The sequence below is a fragment of the Vulpes vulpes genome, unplaced genomic scaffold, assembly GCF_048418805.1.
Source record: "Vulpes vulpes isolate BD-2025 unplaced genomic scaffold, VulVul3 u000000652, whole genome shotgun sequence".
In the NCBI taxonomy this organism is placed as follows: Eukaryota; Metazoa; Chordata; class Mammalia; order Carnivora; family Canidae; genus Vulpes; species Vulpes vulpes.
In genome coordinates this window covers 1,131,636-1,150,656 of record NW_027325771.1, presented here as the reverse complement: position 1 = coordinate 1,150,656, position 19,021 = coordinate 1,131,636, and the positions used below count along the sequence as shown (strand labels likewise).

Here is a 19,021-nt window from a genome sequence, read left to right as displayed (position 1 = left end):
GAATGGAGAGGAGTGTCTCAAATTTGTTCCCTTCGCCGTTTCAGCCCCCGGCCTCTTGTGAACTGGACGCGCACACCCGGGTGAATCACTGGCACGATACGTTGACCCAGAGTCCTTAGAGGGGAAGCGGCGGGAGGGGTGGGAGGAAGCAGAGGGAAAGGCAGTCCTCTGTCCATTAGTCCGGCAGCTCGGAAGTGGGGATCAACGGGGCCGGGATTCAGAGTGTTTGAGTTAGTATTTCAGAAACTTGAACAACTCTCGCATCCTGGTCCTGAGCCACAGCTTTGCCTGATGATCCCCGACAACTCCTCCACTGTTCTGGGCCGCCAGGTGCAGGTTCCCCTGGAGAGAGAAGCGTTCATCTGGCGCCTCCAGTATGCAGGCTCTCGCTTGGCCCCCAGCACCTAAGGGTCGGGCCAGCCTTCCCAGAACTCGCATCTCTTGGGAGGAAAGGATCCATTCAAACCCTGTGAACCCCTCTGAGTTCCCCTGGGCCTTTGCGGGGCAGGCAGCACGAGCTGAGAGTGTGGCCCTCAGTTCCCGGTGTACTTTTGGTGATGCCCTGCCCATCTAGCCCAGGTGTCGACTCCATCGTGGACGGTTGAACCTGAACCAAGAATGCAGTAGCTGTCCGGCTGGCTCCCGTCACGAATTAATTAATTAATTAATTAAATTGATTTAAATTATTATTATTATTATTATTATTATTATTATTATTTTGCCTCCTTCCTCAGAGGATCCAGACTCCAGACGATAGCTGTCTGGCTGGTTCCCATCACAAATTTTTATTTATTTATTTATTTATTAAATTTTTAAATTTATTTTTATTTTATTTTATTTTATTTTTTTGCCTCCTTCCTGGGAGGATCCAGACGAGAGCTGTCTGGCTGGCTCCCATCACGAATTTTTATTTATTTATTTATTTATTTATTTATTTATTTATTTATTTTTAGATTATTTATTTATTTATTTATTTATTTATTTATTTGCCTCCTTCCTGGGCAGGTCCAGACGACCCAGCAAAGGGCAGTTAAAGGAGAGTCCTGATCAGCTTGTGTGTCCAGTGTAAGCGCTTGCTTCACAGTAGGTGTGGCCTCTGAGGTCCCAGTCGTCAAAAGGGGACAGTGAGACTTAACACAGAGCTGGTACCTATTAGGCTCCTCTGTTTCTTAACAGAAACACTCGTCGTAATCTTATAGCCACTTAACCCTGGTTTTTGAAAACCCCGTTTGCAGGTACGGTGTCACTGGTGACCATGAATATTAGAGCTCGTTTGTTCCATTTAGAGTTTAGCAGTAAGAAAACATGTTATTATTAAGTTTGGTAAATCGGATTTAGAGGGGATAATCGTTCTGGGTGGGCTGTGCAGGCAAGATTAATGGGCCTTTAAAACAGAGTAGTTTGACGTTACCGATATCATTATCAGCTGGAGGTTGCCATGGCAATGGGCGGTTCAGTTGCACTACCGCCCTTGGTGTCACAGCAGACCCAGTGTAAGAGGAACCCGGTAATTTAGCAGAACCTCTCCTAAAGCAGTTTGACCTCCAGTGGAATGAGCACCTGATTCTTTTAAAGCTCTAGGCCGGAGCTGTGTATAGTCCCAGATTAATTAAAGATCGCCTATAGACCTTATCCCGGGTCTATACACGCTCCCAGGTATCTTCAGTGGTGCTTGCGTAAAGCTTCTATAACTTTGGAAGCTATTTTAAAACTCAGTACAAATCTTATAAACACTTGTCTCTCTTAACAGCTTCTGGTATTTGCATTAATTAGATTAGATTATACCTGAAACAAAAGCAAGCTGCGGTTGGTGGCACAGAAGAGCGTGGGCTGGCAGTGTGCAAGGTGGGAACGGGCAGGGTGGGATCTGGCCGGGCCCCCGAGGGACGCGGCCTCCGTGAGCGCAGGCTGGGTTTGTCGGGTGCCGTGGCCTGGTCAGCTCAGTCTTGGGGAAATGTGTGCTGTCCCTTCTGACCAGCGCCCTGCAGGTGTCTTAGAAATGCGGGAGCCTAGTTGAGGAGCACGCGGGGTGAGAAGGCTTTAGAGGAAGCAGGACAAAACCCAGTGCGTCCGGAGGCCTGGGCCGGAGTGTCCGTTGACCTTTGCTTCTTGCCGCCCTCCCTTTCCCATTTCGGGGCCCTCCCCGCCCGCTGCAGCCAGCTTTTAGGGGTCGGGTGTGTTGTGTTTCAGAACAAAAACCCGTCTTTTCTGCAGGTGCCTCCCACCCCGTGGAGCCCTGGGTCTTGCGGGCAGGCTTCCCCTGGGCGTCGCGTAGCCGGCGGGTTGGTGCTGCCTCCTGCAGGCCGGGCGCGGGGTGCGCGCCGAAGTGGGCTCCCCGGCGCTGCCTCCGCTCTGGGCCCCCGGGAATAAACACATAAAATCTTAAAAAAAAAAAAAATACAACACACACAAAGAACCCAGCCATGAATGAGACTCCTCGCTTTGGTCCCCGGCAACATGAGTAAATCCATGTGAGACGGGAAGGCTTGGGTGACGTTAGGTAACGGAATGGCGAGGTGCAGGGGCCCTGGGTAGGCGTCGGGCAGGGCAGCCAAAGGTCCAGGGGCGGTTGGGCAAGGCCCTGCTCCCCGTCCTTGCCCGGGGTGTCCAGCACTCCTTTTCCCCAGGCCCCAACCTGCTTGGTGCTTATGTATCAGCAATGGTGGCTCTTGTTATGGCACCTGAGTGCGAAGAGAACCGGTCAGGACCCAGAGAAAAATACCCCTCAAGTGAACCTTCCTGTTTAGTCCGGGGCGTCCCGACCACTGGAGTTTCCAGGAAAGCCGTTATTCTGAGGAAGGGCGCCTGCGCGTGCCCGGCCTGGCGCCGTCCGGGGTGGGAGCCCGAGGGTCGGGCTGGCCTTGAGGCTTCAGGGATGCCCGGGCAAGGCTGAGCCTCAGTGGGTATGAATGAGGCCCTTTTGAAACACGAAAGCTGTGGTGTTTGAGGAGCTGGACACGTGGGACACGTGTAGGTAGGTCCTACGCACGTCCCTAGAATCTGGCCTATTTGGAAGAGCCTTCATCCTGTGAGCTGTCTTCCTTCTGCATCAGGGGCCTTTGTTTATTTAATGATGTTTTTTTTTCCCCCATCAGGATTTCCTGTGAGAGGTCCTGGGCTTGTTAACCTCTTGGTCCCCAGACATTACCGCAGTGTGGCAGTCGGGGCATCTCCTACTCCGCGGAGGGTTGGTTTTTAAGAAGCCTGATCCAGGCTAGCTCTGCTCGGACCACTCCTCGGGCAGCTCTTTCTATTTGCTATCTAGTTTGGGGTTTTTTTTCTTCTTTCTTTTTTTCTTTTTTTAAAGATTTTATTTATTTATTAGAGACACAGAAAGAGAGAGAGGCAGAGACACAGGCAGAGGGAGAAGCAGGCTCCATGCAGGGAGCCTGACACGGGACTCGATCCCAGGACCTTGGGTCACGCCCTGGGCCAAAGGCGGCGCTAAACCGCTGAGCCCCCGGGCTGCCCCCCCTTTTTTTTCTTTTAACGAAAACTTCTATCAGCAGATCCTGATGATGATTATTCCTTTTGCAGAGATTAGGAATTTGGTGACCGGCAGGCCATCACCTGAAAAGGAGGATGTAAAGGTAATGATTCTCTGTCCCTCTTTATTTTTTTTTGGGGGGGGGCTTCTTTTTGGAGCTGAAGTAGAAGTGAAGAGCTAGCGGTGATAGCGTAACCCCCCACGCCCCCCGAGGCGTGTTCCCCATGTCACGTGCACTTGAAATTCACTTGGCTCTACCTACTGTCAGCCTCTGCTCTGGACCGGGGCTGACCGACCGAAGCCGCTGCCTTTCTGGCTCACGGCTGTGTACGCAACCCAAGCGTATACATTTTCCAAAGCAAGTTTTTCCTTAAAGAGTGGGAGCTACAGATGTTTGCCTGCACGGCGGCTGCAGGGGGACGCCCGGGGACAGCCTGTGGGCGTAAGGGGACCTGTGCAGGGCTGTCAGGCAGGCCTCCGCGCGGGCCCAGTCCCGTCTTCCCTGGAGCCCTGAGGACGGCTGATCGAGCGCAAGCCTGTGCTCGCGCCCGTGCGGCGAGACATGTAACTCGTCCTCACGGATATTTTCTGAGATCGTGTTTCCTGCGTTGATGAGAGTAAACCCAATTGTGGCCCAGAAGTGATTTTTGTCAAAAACCTCTTTTCCAGCGTGTGGACAGCCCGGACGTTGACGCCCATGAACACGACGGCCGGGACAGTCTCAATTTGGGTATGTTCCAGATACGGCATCCCCGTGTGCACGTCCTGGGTACAAACAGGACCCCAAGAAAAGAAATCATTTTATTTTTATTTTCTTAATTTTATTTATTTATTCATGATAGACACAGAGAGAGAGAGAGAGAGGCAAGGCAGAGACACAGGCAGAGGGAGAAGCAGGCTCCATGCAGGGAGCCAGATGCAGGACTCGACCCCGGTCTCCAGGATCATGCCCCGGGCCAAAGGTGATGCTAAACCGCTGAGCCACCCGGGCTGCCTTTTTTTTTTTTTTTAATGTTATTTATTTATTCAAGAAAAGAAATCTTAAAATACAATCTTCCCTCCTGGGAACTTTGTCTAGTTTTTGAAACTGATGCAGAATGAAGTCTTGTCACGGCAGCAGTGTTAATACCTTGAGTTCAGGGGCTGAGTCTCCATGTATGATCCTTTAACCAAAAAAAAAAAAACAAAACAAAACCAAAAAACAAAAAAAAGGCAAAGCAATGGAGGCTGCTTCCGAGCAGTGGAACTCTGAGCCAGAGTCTGGTGTGGACTGTGTCCTGTGTTGGCTGCCTCATTCCTGGAGGTGGGCCCCGCCAGCACGGCTGAGGAAGGGGCTGAGGCCTCTGGCAACAGTACGTGGTGGGCCTGAGACTCCCGGCTCCCCCTGCCTGGCCTTGGAACCCTGGGCTTCCTGCCCATTTTGAGACCCAGCTGTGGTACCTTTGGAGCTGAGCCATGCAGTCCTCCCCTGGCCTGGGGAAGGACCAGATGCTGTCGCTGGGTGCAGCCTCTGGGCACTAGGCGATCTCTTGGCAGAGGTGAAGGTAGTTTTTTCCTGGGACTGGACCTTCTCATCTGCCCACAAAGTCTAGTCGCAGCTCCCTAGGGCATCTCCTCAGATCCCCGTGGCCACTCGCTAGTCCTAGAGGGTGAACGTGGGCCCCAGAGTTCCCCTTGGAGTTGGAGCCTGATGAGGCTCTCGGAGGCCGGAGAATGAACATAAACTCCCCCAGACCTCTGGGCTTGACTGGAAGGCACCTACGTACAAGCTTCCCAGTTGCCTTCCCTGAGTGAGGCCGAGGCTGCGCCCCCTGCGGAACGCACGTGAGTGGAGGGGAGCTGGGTGTCACTGAGTGAGCCGGTGCTGGAGCTCGTGGAGGGTTCAGGCGGACGCAAAAGGGGGAGACCAGGACGATGCCTAAGGGTGAGTTTAACTGCGAGGGTGGGTGGGCCTGGGGGCCCAGAGGCGCGGGCGTCCCACTGGAGGCCAGTGGGGTGTTGTGGGCACGCACGGGCAGAGCAGGGACGGCAGTGGGGGAGTCGTGGAGAGAAAGCAGTGTGGCAGGAAGCACCCCCGCCGGCATCTGTTAGCCGTGCTGCTGGCAGCCTGGCTACAAGCAGGGATGTTTGCAGGAGGCCTGAAATCAGAACAGAAAGTAAGACCCTGCCAAGCAATGCGCACACCTTTGATATTTCTGCTCTATAAGGTAAGGGTCATAATTCACCTCTAGGAGAGGAAGGGGAAGAGGAAGCAGAAATGAAAGCAAACATCTCCATCTACAGGACTGTCGCAGACCATTAAACCCAGAGCACAGCCTGTTGCTCACGCATACAGGATGTCTCATCTGCAAATTGCATCGTGCTCCTAGGAATGTTAGCTTTGAAGAGTGTTTACCAAGACAAACTGCTGGTGGGGGAGGAGCATCGGCCGTTATGAGTATTAAATGGGGTCATTTTAATTTTCACCTTTAAAGACTCCCTTCTCTAGCTGGCGTACTTGCTGGGTAAGAAGAGGATGGAGTAGCCTGACCTAATCAGTGTGTTTTGCCAGTAACGTCACTGGGTCTGAGGAGGATCGTACTAAATGATTTGAGACACCCTTGTAGGGCTTTCATCCCCAGTGAGTGATGAAAAGGGCCACGATGGTTCCTTGTGGTGATGTTTGCTTCTTTCTTGGTTTTTATTTTTTTTAAAGATTTTATTTATTTATTTATATTTATTTATTTATTCATTCATTCATGGATACATGGAAACACAGAGAGAGAGGCAGAGACACAGGCAGAGGGAGAAGCAGGCTCCATGCAGGGAGCCCGATGCGGGATTTGATCCCAGGACTCCAGGATCCCGCCCTGGGCCAAAGGCAGACGCTCAACCGCTGAGCCACCCAGGCGTCCCTGCTTCTTTCTTTGGATTAGACTTTTTTGGATTGGAAACAAAAAAAAAAGGTACCCGACTTTATGCGGAGAAAGTGATAATAGGTCTTAAAAGGACCTTCTGGGCCAGGAAGCCGTGAGCGACAGTTGGGTGATAAGCCGGAGTCTGGAAATCGAAACGGCTTATCCACAAGGCCACTTGCAAACTGTTGTGCCGTTTTATTTGCACTTACATTCTGCTCAGTCCCCAAGGATGTGCTGATAAACGTCAGCACGGTAGAGGTTTCTTTCTTGGCTGACTTGTATTATTTAAAATGATGTTAGTATGATGTTAGTTTAGCGTGTGCTCACAAGCTCCAGTGGTGCTGCTCTAGCAGCATGTGCTGCGACAATGGCCGTGTTTTGTATCTGGACTGTTCAAAATGGTAGCCAGTAGCCACATGTGGCTACTGTGTGTGTGATGTGTGACTAGCGTGACTGAGGAGGTGACTTTTATTTAATTTATTGCCCTGGAGGTTCTCTTTGTATTGTTGGCCATCAAGGCATCAAAAACCACACTAGCCAGTGGTTCACATACTGAAAATGACCGTTGGTTGCAGAGATGTCTTGGGGGTGGTGGTGGGGTCATCGCTGGTACATTTATCCAAGCCAGTGCCTCCGAACCACCTCAGTGAGTTGTAGGAGGACATTCAGGGTGATGGGACATTCACCCCTGCTCTCTGTGGGTGCTGCAAGCGCCTCCTGGGGGCATCAGTTGAAGTGCTGGGACTTTGTTCAAAGGGAAGACTATATGTCAGTTGAAGGCCTGGGGTCCAACTCTGGTGCTGAGTGAAGAGTGGAACTTCTCATTTTGGGGTTTCCTTCACATTATAGGCAGGTGGACTGGAGACTGAGAGCAGAGCATTCGGACGAAATGGATTTAGAGAACATAGATGAAGTGGGTCAGTAGAGAAATTTAAGAAGGAAGAAAGCCCATTTGCCCATTTGGTTCAAGTGTGCAGGGCAAAATATGATTAAGAATAGAAGCTCGGTAGTGGGGCCCCAGCAGATGCTGTGCCAAGGAGAAGGTGGTGGCATCAAGCCTAAGCAAGGGGACAGCGTGGGAATGTGGAGGGAGGGCGAGCTCCAGCGGCCTTCTTGGAATCCTACCCACAAAGGAAGGCGTGCAAACCATGACTGCATCAGCAAGGTTGGAGACAGCTTGATTTGCTGCTGCCTTGCTAACTCTACTTCTATTTTTTTATTTTTTCTTAAAGTTTTTGTATGTTTTTTAAAGATTTATTAGACACGCAGAGAGAGAGGTAGAGACTCAGGCAGAGGGAGGAGCAGGCTCCATGCAGGAGCCCAATGCGGGACTCAATCTCAGGACCCCGGGGTCACGCCATGGGCTGAAGGCGGCACTAAAGCGCTGCGCCACCCAGGCTGCCCTAACTCTATCTGTAAAAGGCTGAATTGGACGAAATAAAAGTGTGTGTCTGGTTAGCAATTACGATTTGCAGTTAAACGTTGAGTTTGTCCTGGAGGCCTGTGAAACAAGATGCCAGCGTTTCAGGCGAGTTACAGAAGCTCCTGGAAGGGGACACCCCTGCTTCCTTAGCACGGGACACTCAGGAGTGTGAGTGGAGTTGGGTGCGTCGGACCAGGTTCAGGGACGCTCAGAGCGACATGGGTTTTCCTGCCGTGATTTATCCAGCGTGTCCCGCGTTGGACGGAAGACGGCTTGAGCCTGACCTCCGTAGAGCGTACATGTGTGACTGGGTGGGTGGAAAAAATGAAGGCTTGGTGAACTGGGCGCGGTAAAACAAAGACAACGTGAGCGTGTTTCAGCATTCCTGGGGGACCGGGGAGGGAAGGGGGGACGCCCCCCCTCCATGGGGAGGCAGCGATGGGATGGGAACCGCGGCCTCCGCTAGGGGATCACAGCGCTTTCCAGCTCTGGGCCCAGGCTCGGCTGCAGCCCCGCTCCAGGTCTGGCTGGCCACCGCGCGCCGGCCAAGATCCCGGATCGAATATTGTGCCACAGAAGAGTTCAGGAAAAAATAATCTTAAGTTGTGGCAGCAACACATGCTCACAGTAGAAAAAAACTGGGACTTTTAGACAATGCAGGAGGAGGAACACCCCAGCGGTTTGCCCACCCAGAGCAGCGGCTCGTAGACCTCGGTGTATTTCCTACCAGTGTTCTTACGGGGTGTCCGTTTTTACATAGCTGTGATCACGTAAACAATAGAATTTTGTGTCCTGCTCTATTCATTTAACATCATATGCCGTAAGGAAGCTCTGTTTTAGTAGGTGGCTTAAAATGATTTTGTACGTTTTTCTATAAAAAATATGGGCTACTTTTCTAAGAAAAAAGGGAAAAATAGCTTAGATTTTTGCCAACAAGTCTTTATCAGAGAGAAGAAAACTTCTTTTTTTTTTTTTTAAAGACTTTATTTATTTATTCATGAGAGACAGAGGTGGAGACACAGGCAGAGGGAGAAGCAGGCTCCATGCAGGGAGCCCGATACGGGACTCGATCCCAGGACCCCGGGGTCATGCCCTGAGCCGAAGGCAGGCCCTCAACCGCTGAGCCACCCGGGTGTCCCAGAAACTCTTCATTTTTATAATAGGTATTGTTCGATTTTAGAGTGATCTGATTTTCAGTATATGCTGAGGCTCAAATCCCAATTATTGTTTATTTATTTATTTATTTTTAAATTTTTATTTATTTATGATAGTCACACACACACAGAGAGAGAGAGAGAGAGAGAGGCAGAGACACAGGCAGAGGGAGAAGCAGGCTCCATGCACCAGGAGCCCGATGTGGGATTCGATCCTCGGTCTCCAGGATCGCGCCCTGGGCCAAAGGCAGGCGCCAAACCGCTGAGCCACCCAGGGATCACCCAATTATTGTTTAATACCTTGGGTCACTTCATTGCTGTTCCTTTGGTTACCTGCATGTTACATGAGAAGAAGAGAATCTTTTAGTTAGTGGGTGTGGGGGCCTGGGAGGTGTGGGTACCAAGGAGCCAGAAGAACCAAAGGTGTGGAAGACACCTGAGCTGATGCCCGAAAAAACCATCCAGACGAATCATGAAGAGAAGGTAGCAGAAATAGGAACAAGCAGTAGGAAGTGAAGTGTTTCAAATTGCTTAACCTGGACAGCACAGGTTCTCAAGACTACAGGAAAGGTCCAGAAGGTTGTCATTTTATTTATTTATTTATTCATTCATTCATTCATTCATTCATTCTTGGAGTTCAATTTGCCAACATATAGCATAACCCTCAGTGCTCATCCTGCGAAGTGCCCCACTCAGTGCCCGTCACCCAGTCACTCTGTCCCCCCGCCCACCTCCTTTCCACCACTCCTTGTTCATTTCCCAGAGTTAGGTTGTCATTTCTTTACTACAAATCAGAGCTTATCAGTGGTTTGATTTTGAAATAAAGGGGCGAAGGCTAGGAATGGAGAAGTATCCCAAGTCCCTTGGGAATGCAGAGTTATCTGTAAAAGTGGACCCGTGGTTTTCCTTCTGTGGACTCCAGTGCAATTTTCTTACTGCACTCATTGGGATTTTTAAACCTTGTTTTCAATAGAAGAAATTACTGACTTATTCTTTCAGTGGAATCCCACTGAAGCTCAGTTTGGGTCTTTAACCGTGAACGTGATGCCTGTTCTATTTGTGGCATCATTGTTTGGAGGTATTCTTCTCGCGGAATGTGAGTAAAGCGTTGTTCTTTAAGTCAGACAATCAGAATATTTATTGGCAGGATTCCATCCCATGAATTAAAGAATTTGGGGATTCTTAGGCCAATAGATACTATAAACTAGAATCCCCGGGATAAACTAAAGCCTTACTGGAGGTGTCTAGTGTCCTATTGCTTTTCTTTCTTTCTTTTTTTTTTTTTTTTTTAAATTTGGAGGATATTTTATTTTATTTTTTTTTAATTTTTTATTTATTTATGATAGTCACAGAGAGAGAGAGAGGCAGAGACACAGGCAGAGGGAGAAGCAGGCTCCATGCACCGGGAGCCTGATGTGGGATTCGATCCCGGGTCTCCAGGATCGCGCCCTGGGCCAAAGGCAGGCGCTAAACCGCTGCGCCACCCAGGGATCCCTTCTTTCTTTTTTTTTAAGACTTTATTCATAGAAACACAGAGAGAGAATGAGAGGCAGGAACACAGGCAGAGGGAGAAGCAGGCTCCATGCAGGGAGTCTGACGTGGGACTCGATCCAGGGTCTCCAGGATCACGCCCTGGGCTTCAGGCGGTGCTAAACCGCTGCGCCACCGGGGTTGCCCTCATATTGCTTTTCTGATTAAAAAAAAAAGAAAAGAAAAACCCAGACACACAGAAACACTGTATTAAACCAGAAGTCCCACATCTGTCTGATGGAGCTGCGAGTCTCGTGCTCGGCCTGTTATGAGCTCACAAATGTAAAAAAACAGCAAAATGAAAGTGAGTTAAGGTGAAGAGTTGCATAGGCACTCTGTTAACTACTGGTTCTAAACTCAGCCTGCATGTTGGCATGACCCTTGGACCTTCAGTGACACCGAGACCTGTGTCCATCCCCAGAGAAACCTAACCAGTCTGGAGTGTAGACTGCACTTAGTTCTAAAAGTTCCCCAGGTGATTCTCAGGTGTGACCCAAGGTTGAGAACTATGACCTACTTCCTTGAGGGAGCTCTGACTTCCTGGGTTTTTCCATATTTCTGGAGTTGAGGAAATGTGGTTCTGCCTATATAGCAACACATGGCAAAAGCAGTTATCGGAAGCCAGTTGTATTGGGTTTTGCAGACTTTTAGTAAGTATCATCATCAACATTAGATCTACGGGAAATGTAAAAAACCTTTGGGGGAAAAAACTACAAAAAAAAAAATCCCAAGTCCTTGAGCCTAAATGAGCTTAATTTAAAGATTAATCACTTTTAAATACTAAAGAGGAAGCCAATGATTGTCACTTGCTTGCAGAATCTTTGATCAGACTTCCAGGTGCACGGATGGCGATGAAGGGAGTTAGGTTCACACTGATGTCATCAGAGCTTTATAAGGATGCCTGATGTTTGGTGTTAGTACCCATGGTACAAGTCAAAGTGCCTTTTGCTTCCATTCGATGAACCAACTTAATTTCTGAAATGTAACCGAGGGAGGGGAAAAAATGGTAGGTAGTTTTTTTTCTCTGAATTAAAAATTTTTTTTTTATTTTATTTTTTCATCATGGTAAGTGTACTCTTTAATTCTCATCCCCTATTTCGCTCATTCCTCCACCCACCTCCTCTCTGGTACCCAACAGTTCTCCGCAGTTAAGAGTCAGTTCCTTGGTTTCTCTCTTTTTTCCTTTGCTTGTTTGTTTCTTAGATTCCACATGTGAGTGAGATCAAATGGTATTTATCTCTTTCTGACTTACTTTGTTTAGGATTATACTCTCTCGATCCACCCTTGTTGTTGCAAATGGCAAAATTTCATTCTTTTTTATGGCCAAATATTCCAGTGTATGTGCAAACAATAGACACTTGAGCTGCTTCCATACTTTGGCTGTTACAGGTAATGCTACTGTAAACATCGAGGTACGCGTGTCCCTTTGAATTAGTATTTTTGTATTTAGGGGGTAAATACCCAGTAGTGTGATTGCTCAGCCGGTGTGTAGTTTGATTTTTAATTTTTTGAGGAACTGCCATACTTTTCCAGAGTGGCTGCACCAGGTTGCATTTCCACCAGCAGTGAACCAAGGGTTCCTTTTTCTCCACAACCTTGCCAACATTTGTTGTTTCTTATAATCTTGATTTTAGCCATTTTGGTGGGTGAGAGGTGAGAACTTATTGTAGTTTTGATTGGGATTTCCCTGATGCTGAGTGATATTGAGCATCTTTTCATATGTGTGTTGGCCGTATGGATGTCGTCTTTGGAAAAATGTCTGTTCATGTCTTCTGTTCATTTTTTAATTGGGTTCTTTGTTTCTTGGGTATTAAGTTGTATCCATTCTTTATATTTTTTTGGACATTAACCCTTTATTGGATATATCATTTGCAAATGTCTTCTCTCATTCTATAAGTTGCCTTTTAGTTTTGTTGATGGCTTCCTTCACTAGTAGAAACTTTTTGTTTTGATATGGTCCCAATAGTTCGTTTTCATTTCCTTTGCCTCAAGAGACATATCTAGAAAAATGTTGCTACAGATGAGATTTATTGCCTGTGCTCTTTTCAAGGATTTTTATGGTTTCGGGTCTCATATTTAGTTCTTTTTTTTTTTTTTTTTCATATTTATTTCTTTAGTTCACTTTGAGTTTATTTTTTTGTGTGTGTATTGTGAGAGAAAGTGGTCCAGTTTCATTCTTTGCATGTAGCTGTCCAGTTTTCCCAACACTCTGTTAAAGAGACCGTCTTTTCCCCATGACACATGAATTCTCAATTTTCATTCTCCAAAATAAGATTCTCAACTCCAAATAAACTACCTTAGTAAATAAATGAGTAAATCACTTAGGCTCCATCCCAAAAGATGCTCTTTTGATGTTTAACTCAAATTATTAGATTATAAAATGTAAAGAAAAATAAAAGATTAAGGAAATTAATTTATAAAACATGAAACAGATGAAAAATAGGAAATATATTCTGGAGATAGTATTTAAAGTATTTATCCGGAAAGTTAAGATTCCAGCCACAGATTTCTTCCCTTTTTTCTTGTGCTGAAATACTGGACTACACCAGTGTGTGCAGACATTTAATAAAGGAATTGCTCGGGATCCCTGGGTGGCACAGCGGTTTAGCGCCTGCCTTTGGCCCAGGGCGCGATCCTGGAGACCCGGGATCGAATCCCACGTCGAGCTCCCTGCATGGAGCCTGCTTCTCCCTCTGCCTGTGTCTCTGCCTCTCTCTCTCTCTCTGTGACTATCATGAATAAATAAATAAAATCTTTAAAAAAAAAAATAAAGGAATTGCTCTCACAGAGGAGTCACTGGGCTCTGGGCTTGACTGCAGCATACTTATGTGAGTTTAGCCTTGCTCTATATTGAGTACCAGCGGTTAACCCCTTGGATGGGATTTCAGGGCAGTTGGAGCTTGTATTGCTTGGCATGAAAGCTAACAATTTATTGAGACAAGTTGCTTTAACTTCTGGAGTGGCTAATTGAGACATAGTTATGAAATACGGCCCCTTACTCAGGCATGAGCAAGACGGCCAACAGAATTTATCCTTCTCAGTATGAGGGTCTATGGAAGGATGTGTATGAGCTAAAGTATAGAGGGGTGGTATAATCACAAATGGAACAGGAGATCCACTAGTAAATGTAGGTTTTTATAATAATTAAAATAACAGAGAATCACACCGTGAAGTTAAAGTTACATAGAATTTGAGTAGAAGACTTTGAGTCCATGCTCCTGAGATTTGTCTGCCAGTAAGCTTTCTGTGATCTAACGCCTACTGTCAGGTGCACATGGGAGCCTCTCTCTACGGTTGCCTCTTGGGAACCTATTAACTGCAAAGAGATGCCATTTGTTTATGAAAAGTTAACATTAGTTTCAGCATGTCATCTTTTTATGTCTAATTAGCTCTGTCAGAGCTATGCAGTAACTTCCCACAATAACTTAAGCAAAAGAAAGCGGGCTTTTGAGCATGATTTGAATTCTGCATACATGATTAAGTGATACAGTCTTAGCATGAATCCCACAAACACGTAGTGAACGTAGATTCTGTACTTTTTGCCTCATCTTTTAAAATTTTTCTAAATTTGTTTTTAGAACAGATTTCAGATTTACAGAAAAGTCATTAAGATAGTACAGAGACTTCTTGCATATCCCTCCCCCATTAACGTATAGTACAGTACATTTGTTCAAATCAATTAACCGGTATTGATACATTAATGACCAAAGTCCATACTTTATTTAGATCTCCTTACATCTATCTAATTTCCTTTTTGTGTCCCAGGATCCTCTCCAGGATACTATATTATGTTTAGTTATCCTGGTTCTTTAGGCTCCTCTTGGCTGTAAGAGTTTCTCAGAATTTGCTTGTTTTTAATTATCTTGACAGTTTTAGGACTACTGGTCAGATATTTTGTAGAATGTCCCTTAATTGGTATTTTTCTGATATTTTTCTCATCCTTAAATTGGGTTCATGGGTTTGGGGAGGAAGATCACAGAGGTAAAATGCCATTTTCATCATATCAATGACATATGCTTATCAACATTACTTAAAACTATTAATGATGACCTTGATTACGTGGCAGTGGCAATGACAAGGTTTGGGTTTCTTCACTGTAAAATTATTCTTCCCCACTACTCTTTGCACACTATACTCTTCAGAAGGAAGTCATGATGGCATGTCAGCTGTATACTTTCTTGTGGGCAAATAACTGGGAATTCTTCTATATGGGGGACTTATACTCCCCTGTCTATTCAGTCATTTATGTCAGTATGCATTCATGGGTATTTGACACTTTGCATAATAATTTAGGACTGCTTTATTTGTCGTTCAGAAGTGGTCCAGCTTTTGCAATGAGGAATTCTTGCAGTTGGCTTCCTTGTCGTTTATACACATTCCCGTCACTGTGAGGTTGTGTGTGTGTGTGTGTACGTGCGTGTGCTGTTTTTTTTTAAGAGGGGTGAACATGTTCTTTATGACTGTATAATGGTGGATGCATGGCACTGCATTTGTCAAGACTCAGGGAACTTTATGGCACACAAGTAAACTTCAATGTGTGCAAATAAAAAATGAAGTTGGAGGAGCCTATGATGGAGGCAAAATGTGACAAAACAATCTTAACTACTAAAAATGTATGAAATACAATCTTGTAAGGGATGAGAAGGTTTCAGACCTCAGTAACTTTGGATATTGGTCAAGTAGAATGAAGGCCAAAGAAACTGTACATAGGCACTGTCCTCTAGGTGATAAAGTTGTTTCTCACAGGAATACAGGTTAGCAGTTCTTACACCAGTGTGACAGTGCACTGGAAATGAACAATTAAGCAAATGGATTATAGGTAGTGTTGTCATGTTGGGGTGGAAGTTGGTAAATAACTAAGGGAAGGCGGCTAGAGTGATCTGTGTGCTGATGATTTGGAGTTGGCCACGTTAGGACATACTCATGGTCAGTTAATGTAGATATGCATGGTTGCATGTAGAAGTGTTTGTAGATAAATGTATATAAATACGTCAGGGCACACATGGACGTGTTTCCTCACTCTCTTTGTTGAGAGGGCCTGGAAATCACACTCTCGGAGCATTTACAAGATGAGCCATCCTTTACTTATTAAAACTAGGGTTATCCATTACATTTTGTGGGAGTTTTAGCTTCAGAACTGTGGAATTGATAGATGTGAATTTCTGTTAAGACTGTTTAAGTTTTTGCTCATTATATGTCTGCTAGTTAACGCGTCTAATTGATCATATAAAAGCCCGTAGAACAGTAAGTCGAACTTCGAATGTAAAAATTAATCTAAAAAATTAAGTCAATAAATAAGTTTGTGGCATGTGGGAAACTTTTTGGGGAAGGTTTGGGAAAACTGGAATTGGAACATTATCAGAAAAAACCTGAAGTGTAGATCTTGCTCTCCCCAAGGGCTGGGGCTCTTCCCACCCTGAGCAATCTCTTTCTCCTGAGGCTATGACAAGAAACTTGACCGTCTCTCCACGCTTGCTCTTTCCAGCCCCATGGCTCACATCCTTTCTTTCCCCACTTTGCTATCCACTATTCAACGTTGCCTCTCCATGATAGAGTCAAAAATTCCTATAATTCATTGTTCAGAAAAATGTAGCCAGTGTGTCCTACTTCTCTTAAGTGATGCCAAGGATTTCAAGGTTTAAAACAAAAACAGATCAACCAAGAGTCTTTTTTTTTTTTAAGAGTATCATTTGAATAAAAACTGATATTTGTAGCAATACTAACCACTGGTGGAAGCCTTGGCAATATAAAACTTGAAAATGTAGCTTTGTTCAGAAATCAACTTTCCTGTCCTTAGTGTTTTGGATATTTTTATAGTACATGTGGATATGTCATAACGCAAGTAATGTCATCTTGATGGACTTGTAGGGTATATCTTCTAGGGTGATACAAGAACCTCTGAAAGTGCATGCAGGTTTTTTTTTATTGAAATTGATAAATCAAGGTAAATAAGGGTAGATAAGAAATAAAAAGTTTCTTATGTTAAAGTCAGGTGGCGTTATGAAATGGTGGCATCCTAGAATTCCAGTAGTGGTTGCCCATGTCCTCAATCCATGTCTGTTTTATGTGAAATCAATTTCATGGGCTCTGTTTTAAAAAGAGAGAGAATGGGGAAGTGGGGAGAATACGAATAATTCAAACCTCGGGATGGCTGTACTCACTGTGTCCCTAGTGGCTGTGACAGCAGAGATGTGAACGTGCGGTCCCCCTGTGCTTCCCAGAGTGAGCGCATCTTCAGCACATGGATTTGAGCTAAGCATTTAAAAATCCATATTTTCTGTTTACCGTGGCCCCTCAGTAAAAGCCAAGCATTTCTCTTGGTGCGTAACAAAAGTCACAGGGTTCTCCAGGAAAGACGTGCTGCTTGTGTTGAACTTCAGGAGATGATACGGTGCCTTCTAGGAATTTTGAGGAAGATCCTGACAGTCTCTGATTTTCGCCTAAGGCTACGCTATTGCCATCATGCTAGCCGAAGTGAACCAGCAGAGGCTTGTTGTTCTGGCATTAGGAGTCTTACCTCCTCTTGTCTGTTCTTTTCAATGACTTTTTCCAAGAATGGTGTCCAGCAGTGTTCGAAACCGTGGTCTCTGGTTGTCACACAATGGAGCGGAGAAGCAAAACAAGTCTTCCTCCTCTTTCAGTCTTGGTGTGATTGTCTTGGAACTTCTGTGCACATTTGCACGTCTCAGGTTTCAGAAAATCAAGCCTTTACTCCTGGGGTAAACATAAGGATATTTCAGTGTCTATAATGTACAAGAGAATACAGTGAAAGGGAAACTTAATATTTAAGCTGAAACTTAATGAAAACTTAAATGAAAAAAAAAAACTTATATGAAGTTCTTTACTGTTACGACTTCATTTGATCCTTACAACTCTTTGTAGTGTGGATGAGACAACTGAGGATCGGAAAGTACAAGTGACTTAGGGTCACTAAGTAAATAAGCGACAGAGCCGCTCTCCAAGCCCGGATGGTATATGGCTCCAAACCCCACAGTTTTCCTTTTTAGCTTGTAGCTCCTTAAAAATACGAGTATGACATAGCTCTTGTACTCAAGGCATTTTTGGGTCTCACTGGAGAATAAGAAAACTGTACAAATACTGTAATTCAAATCAAAATATAAATACTCTTCTAAGGAAGATGAATTTCACCAAGATTGAAAGGTGGGTGACATGTTGTGATGACATGAGGAGGATCAAGGGAAGCTTCCCTTTCACATGGTTCTTCCCCACAGCTGAAACCTCCAGGCAACAGCGCCTGCCCTGGGTGATTGTAACCGTACAAAGGTAATTTTCTAAGGATTTTCTAATTAAAAGAGGCACAGGCAGCCCGGGTGGCTCAGCGGTTTAGCGCCGCCTTCAGGCCAGGGCCTGATCCTGGAGACCCGGGATCGAGTCCCACGTTGGGCTCCCCGCATGGAGCCTGCTTCTCCCTCTGCCTGTGTCTCTGCCTCTCTCTCTCTGTCATGAATAAATAAAATCTTAAAGTATAAAAGAGGCACAGTAAGACTGATGAAATTATTCACACTCTTGTATTGTAATAGTTGCATGATATCTGATGAGAAAGTGGCCTTGGGATATATCCTTGAATTCTGCTAACTGCAGTTGGAATCAGCCAGGGAAAGCAAAGGAATCAATCCATTGACTATGAATGAAACGTAAATACCATCTTGAATTAATTTAAATGCAATCAGATATCATATTGGTACAACAGGGAAAAAAAAGTTAATTACTCTAGAAAACAAGGAGGGTAAGTGACCCACATTTGGGAGAAATTCTTTGGTAAGCAAGAAAATGAGCTGTCCTAAAAATAGAGGTGTGCAAACAGTATTTTCTACTTCACTTTATGTGTTAAATGAATGATATATAGACAGTCAGTGGCAATCCTATCATTCTTTAAAAATGTTAGTGAATCAAATTAGAAAATCTTATTGAGCTTCTCACATGTACTTTTTTGTTGTCAGAATAATACTCCTGTCGATAATCAGTTTATAGATAATTGGTCAACGGGACCTGTGCTTTGGGGAGGACTAGATGAATATGAATCTCCTTGGCACCCCAAGTACTAGAAATGTGTTTCAGAAGGATTTTTTTTCGTGTTTCTCTTGGGATTGTCCTGCCTTTCTTCTGATCTATCAGTCATCACGGTCAAGAGAGGAGCAGCTCTGGTAGTTTGTTGACCTGGGATTTATCCTCATTAAGTGGCTCTAAAACTTAACCATGTGTGAAAAACGAGAAAGATAATGTTATCTCCTGATCCAACACTTCCATTGTAGTGTGATGATTGTCTAAACAGTTGGAGTTTCCCTTTCTTTGGTCTACAGACCTCGCCGAGGCAGCCAGGAGTCCATGGATCTAGGTACACCCTGGGTATTGCTTGGAGCCTTGGACGACAGTGGGCTTTGTCCCCTCACAACTACTGCTCTTTTATCTTTTCAGATAAAGATACTATTGTGATGAATAAAACACAAATATATTTTTAAACCCTTGACACAAAGCTACAGGAACTCCTGTGAGCCGTGTATTTTCTATA

At 45.4% G+C, this 19,021-nt stretch overlaps 1 protein-coding gene across 7 annotated transcripts in view; it reads left to right on the top strand.

The window, feature by feature from the left end:
* Window positions 1-19,021, top strand: part of ARHGEF28 (Rho guanine nucleotide exchange factor 28) — a 300,222-nt gene that overhangs the window by 158,842 nt on the left and 122,359 nt on the right. For 5 of the 7 annotated variants that reach the window (XM_072745376.1, XM_072745372.1, XM_072745371.1 and 2 more), the window contains 2 exons: window positions 3,538-3,590; window positions 4,157-4,217. The exons of the other annotated variants lie outside the window; for them this stretch is intronic. In XM_072745376.1, the coding sequence (XP_072601477.1) occupies window positions 3,538-3,590; window positions 4,157-4,217 (114 nt within the window). The remainder of the gene's footprint in view (window positions 1-3,537; window positions 3,591-4,156; window positions 4,218-19,021) is intronic. 7 annotated transcript variants of the gene reach the window in all.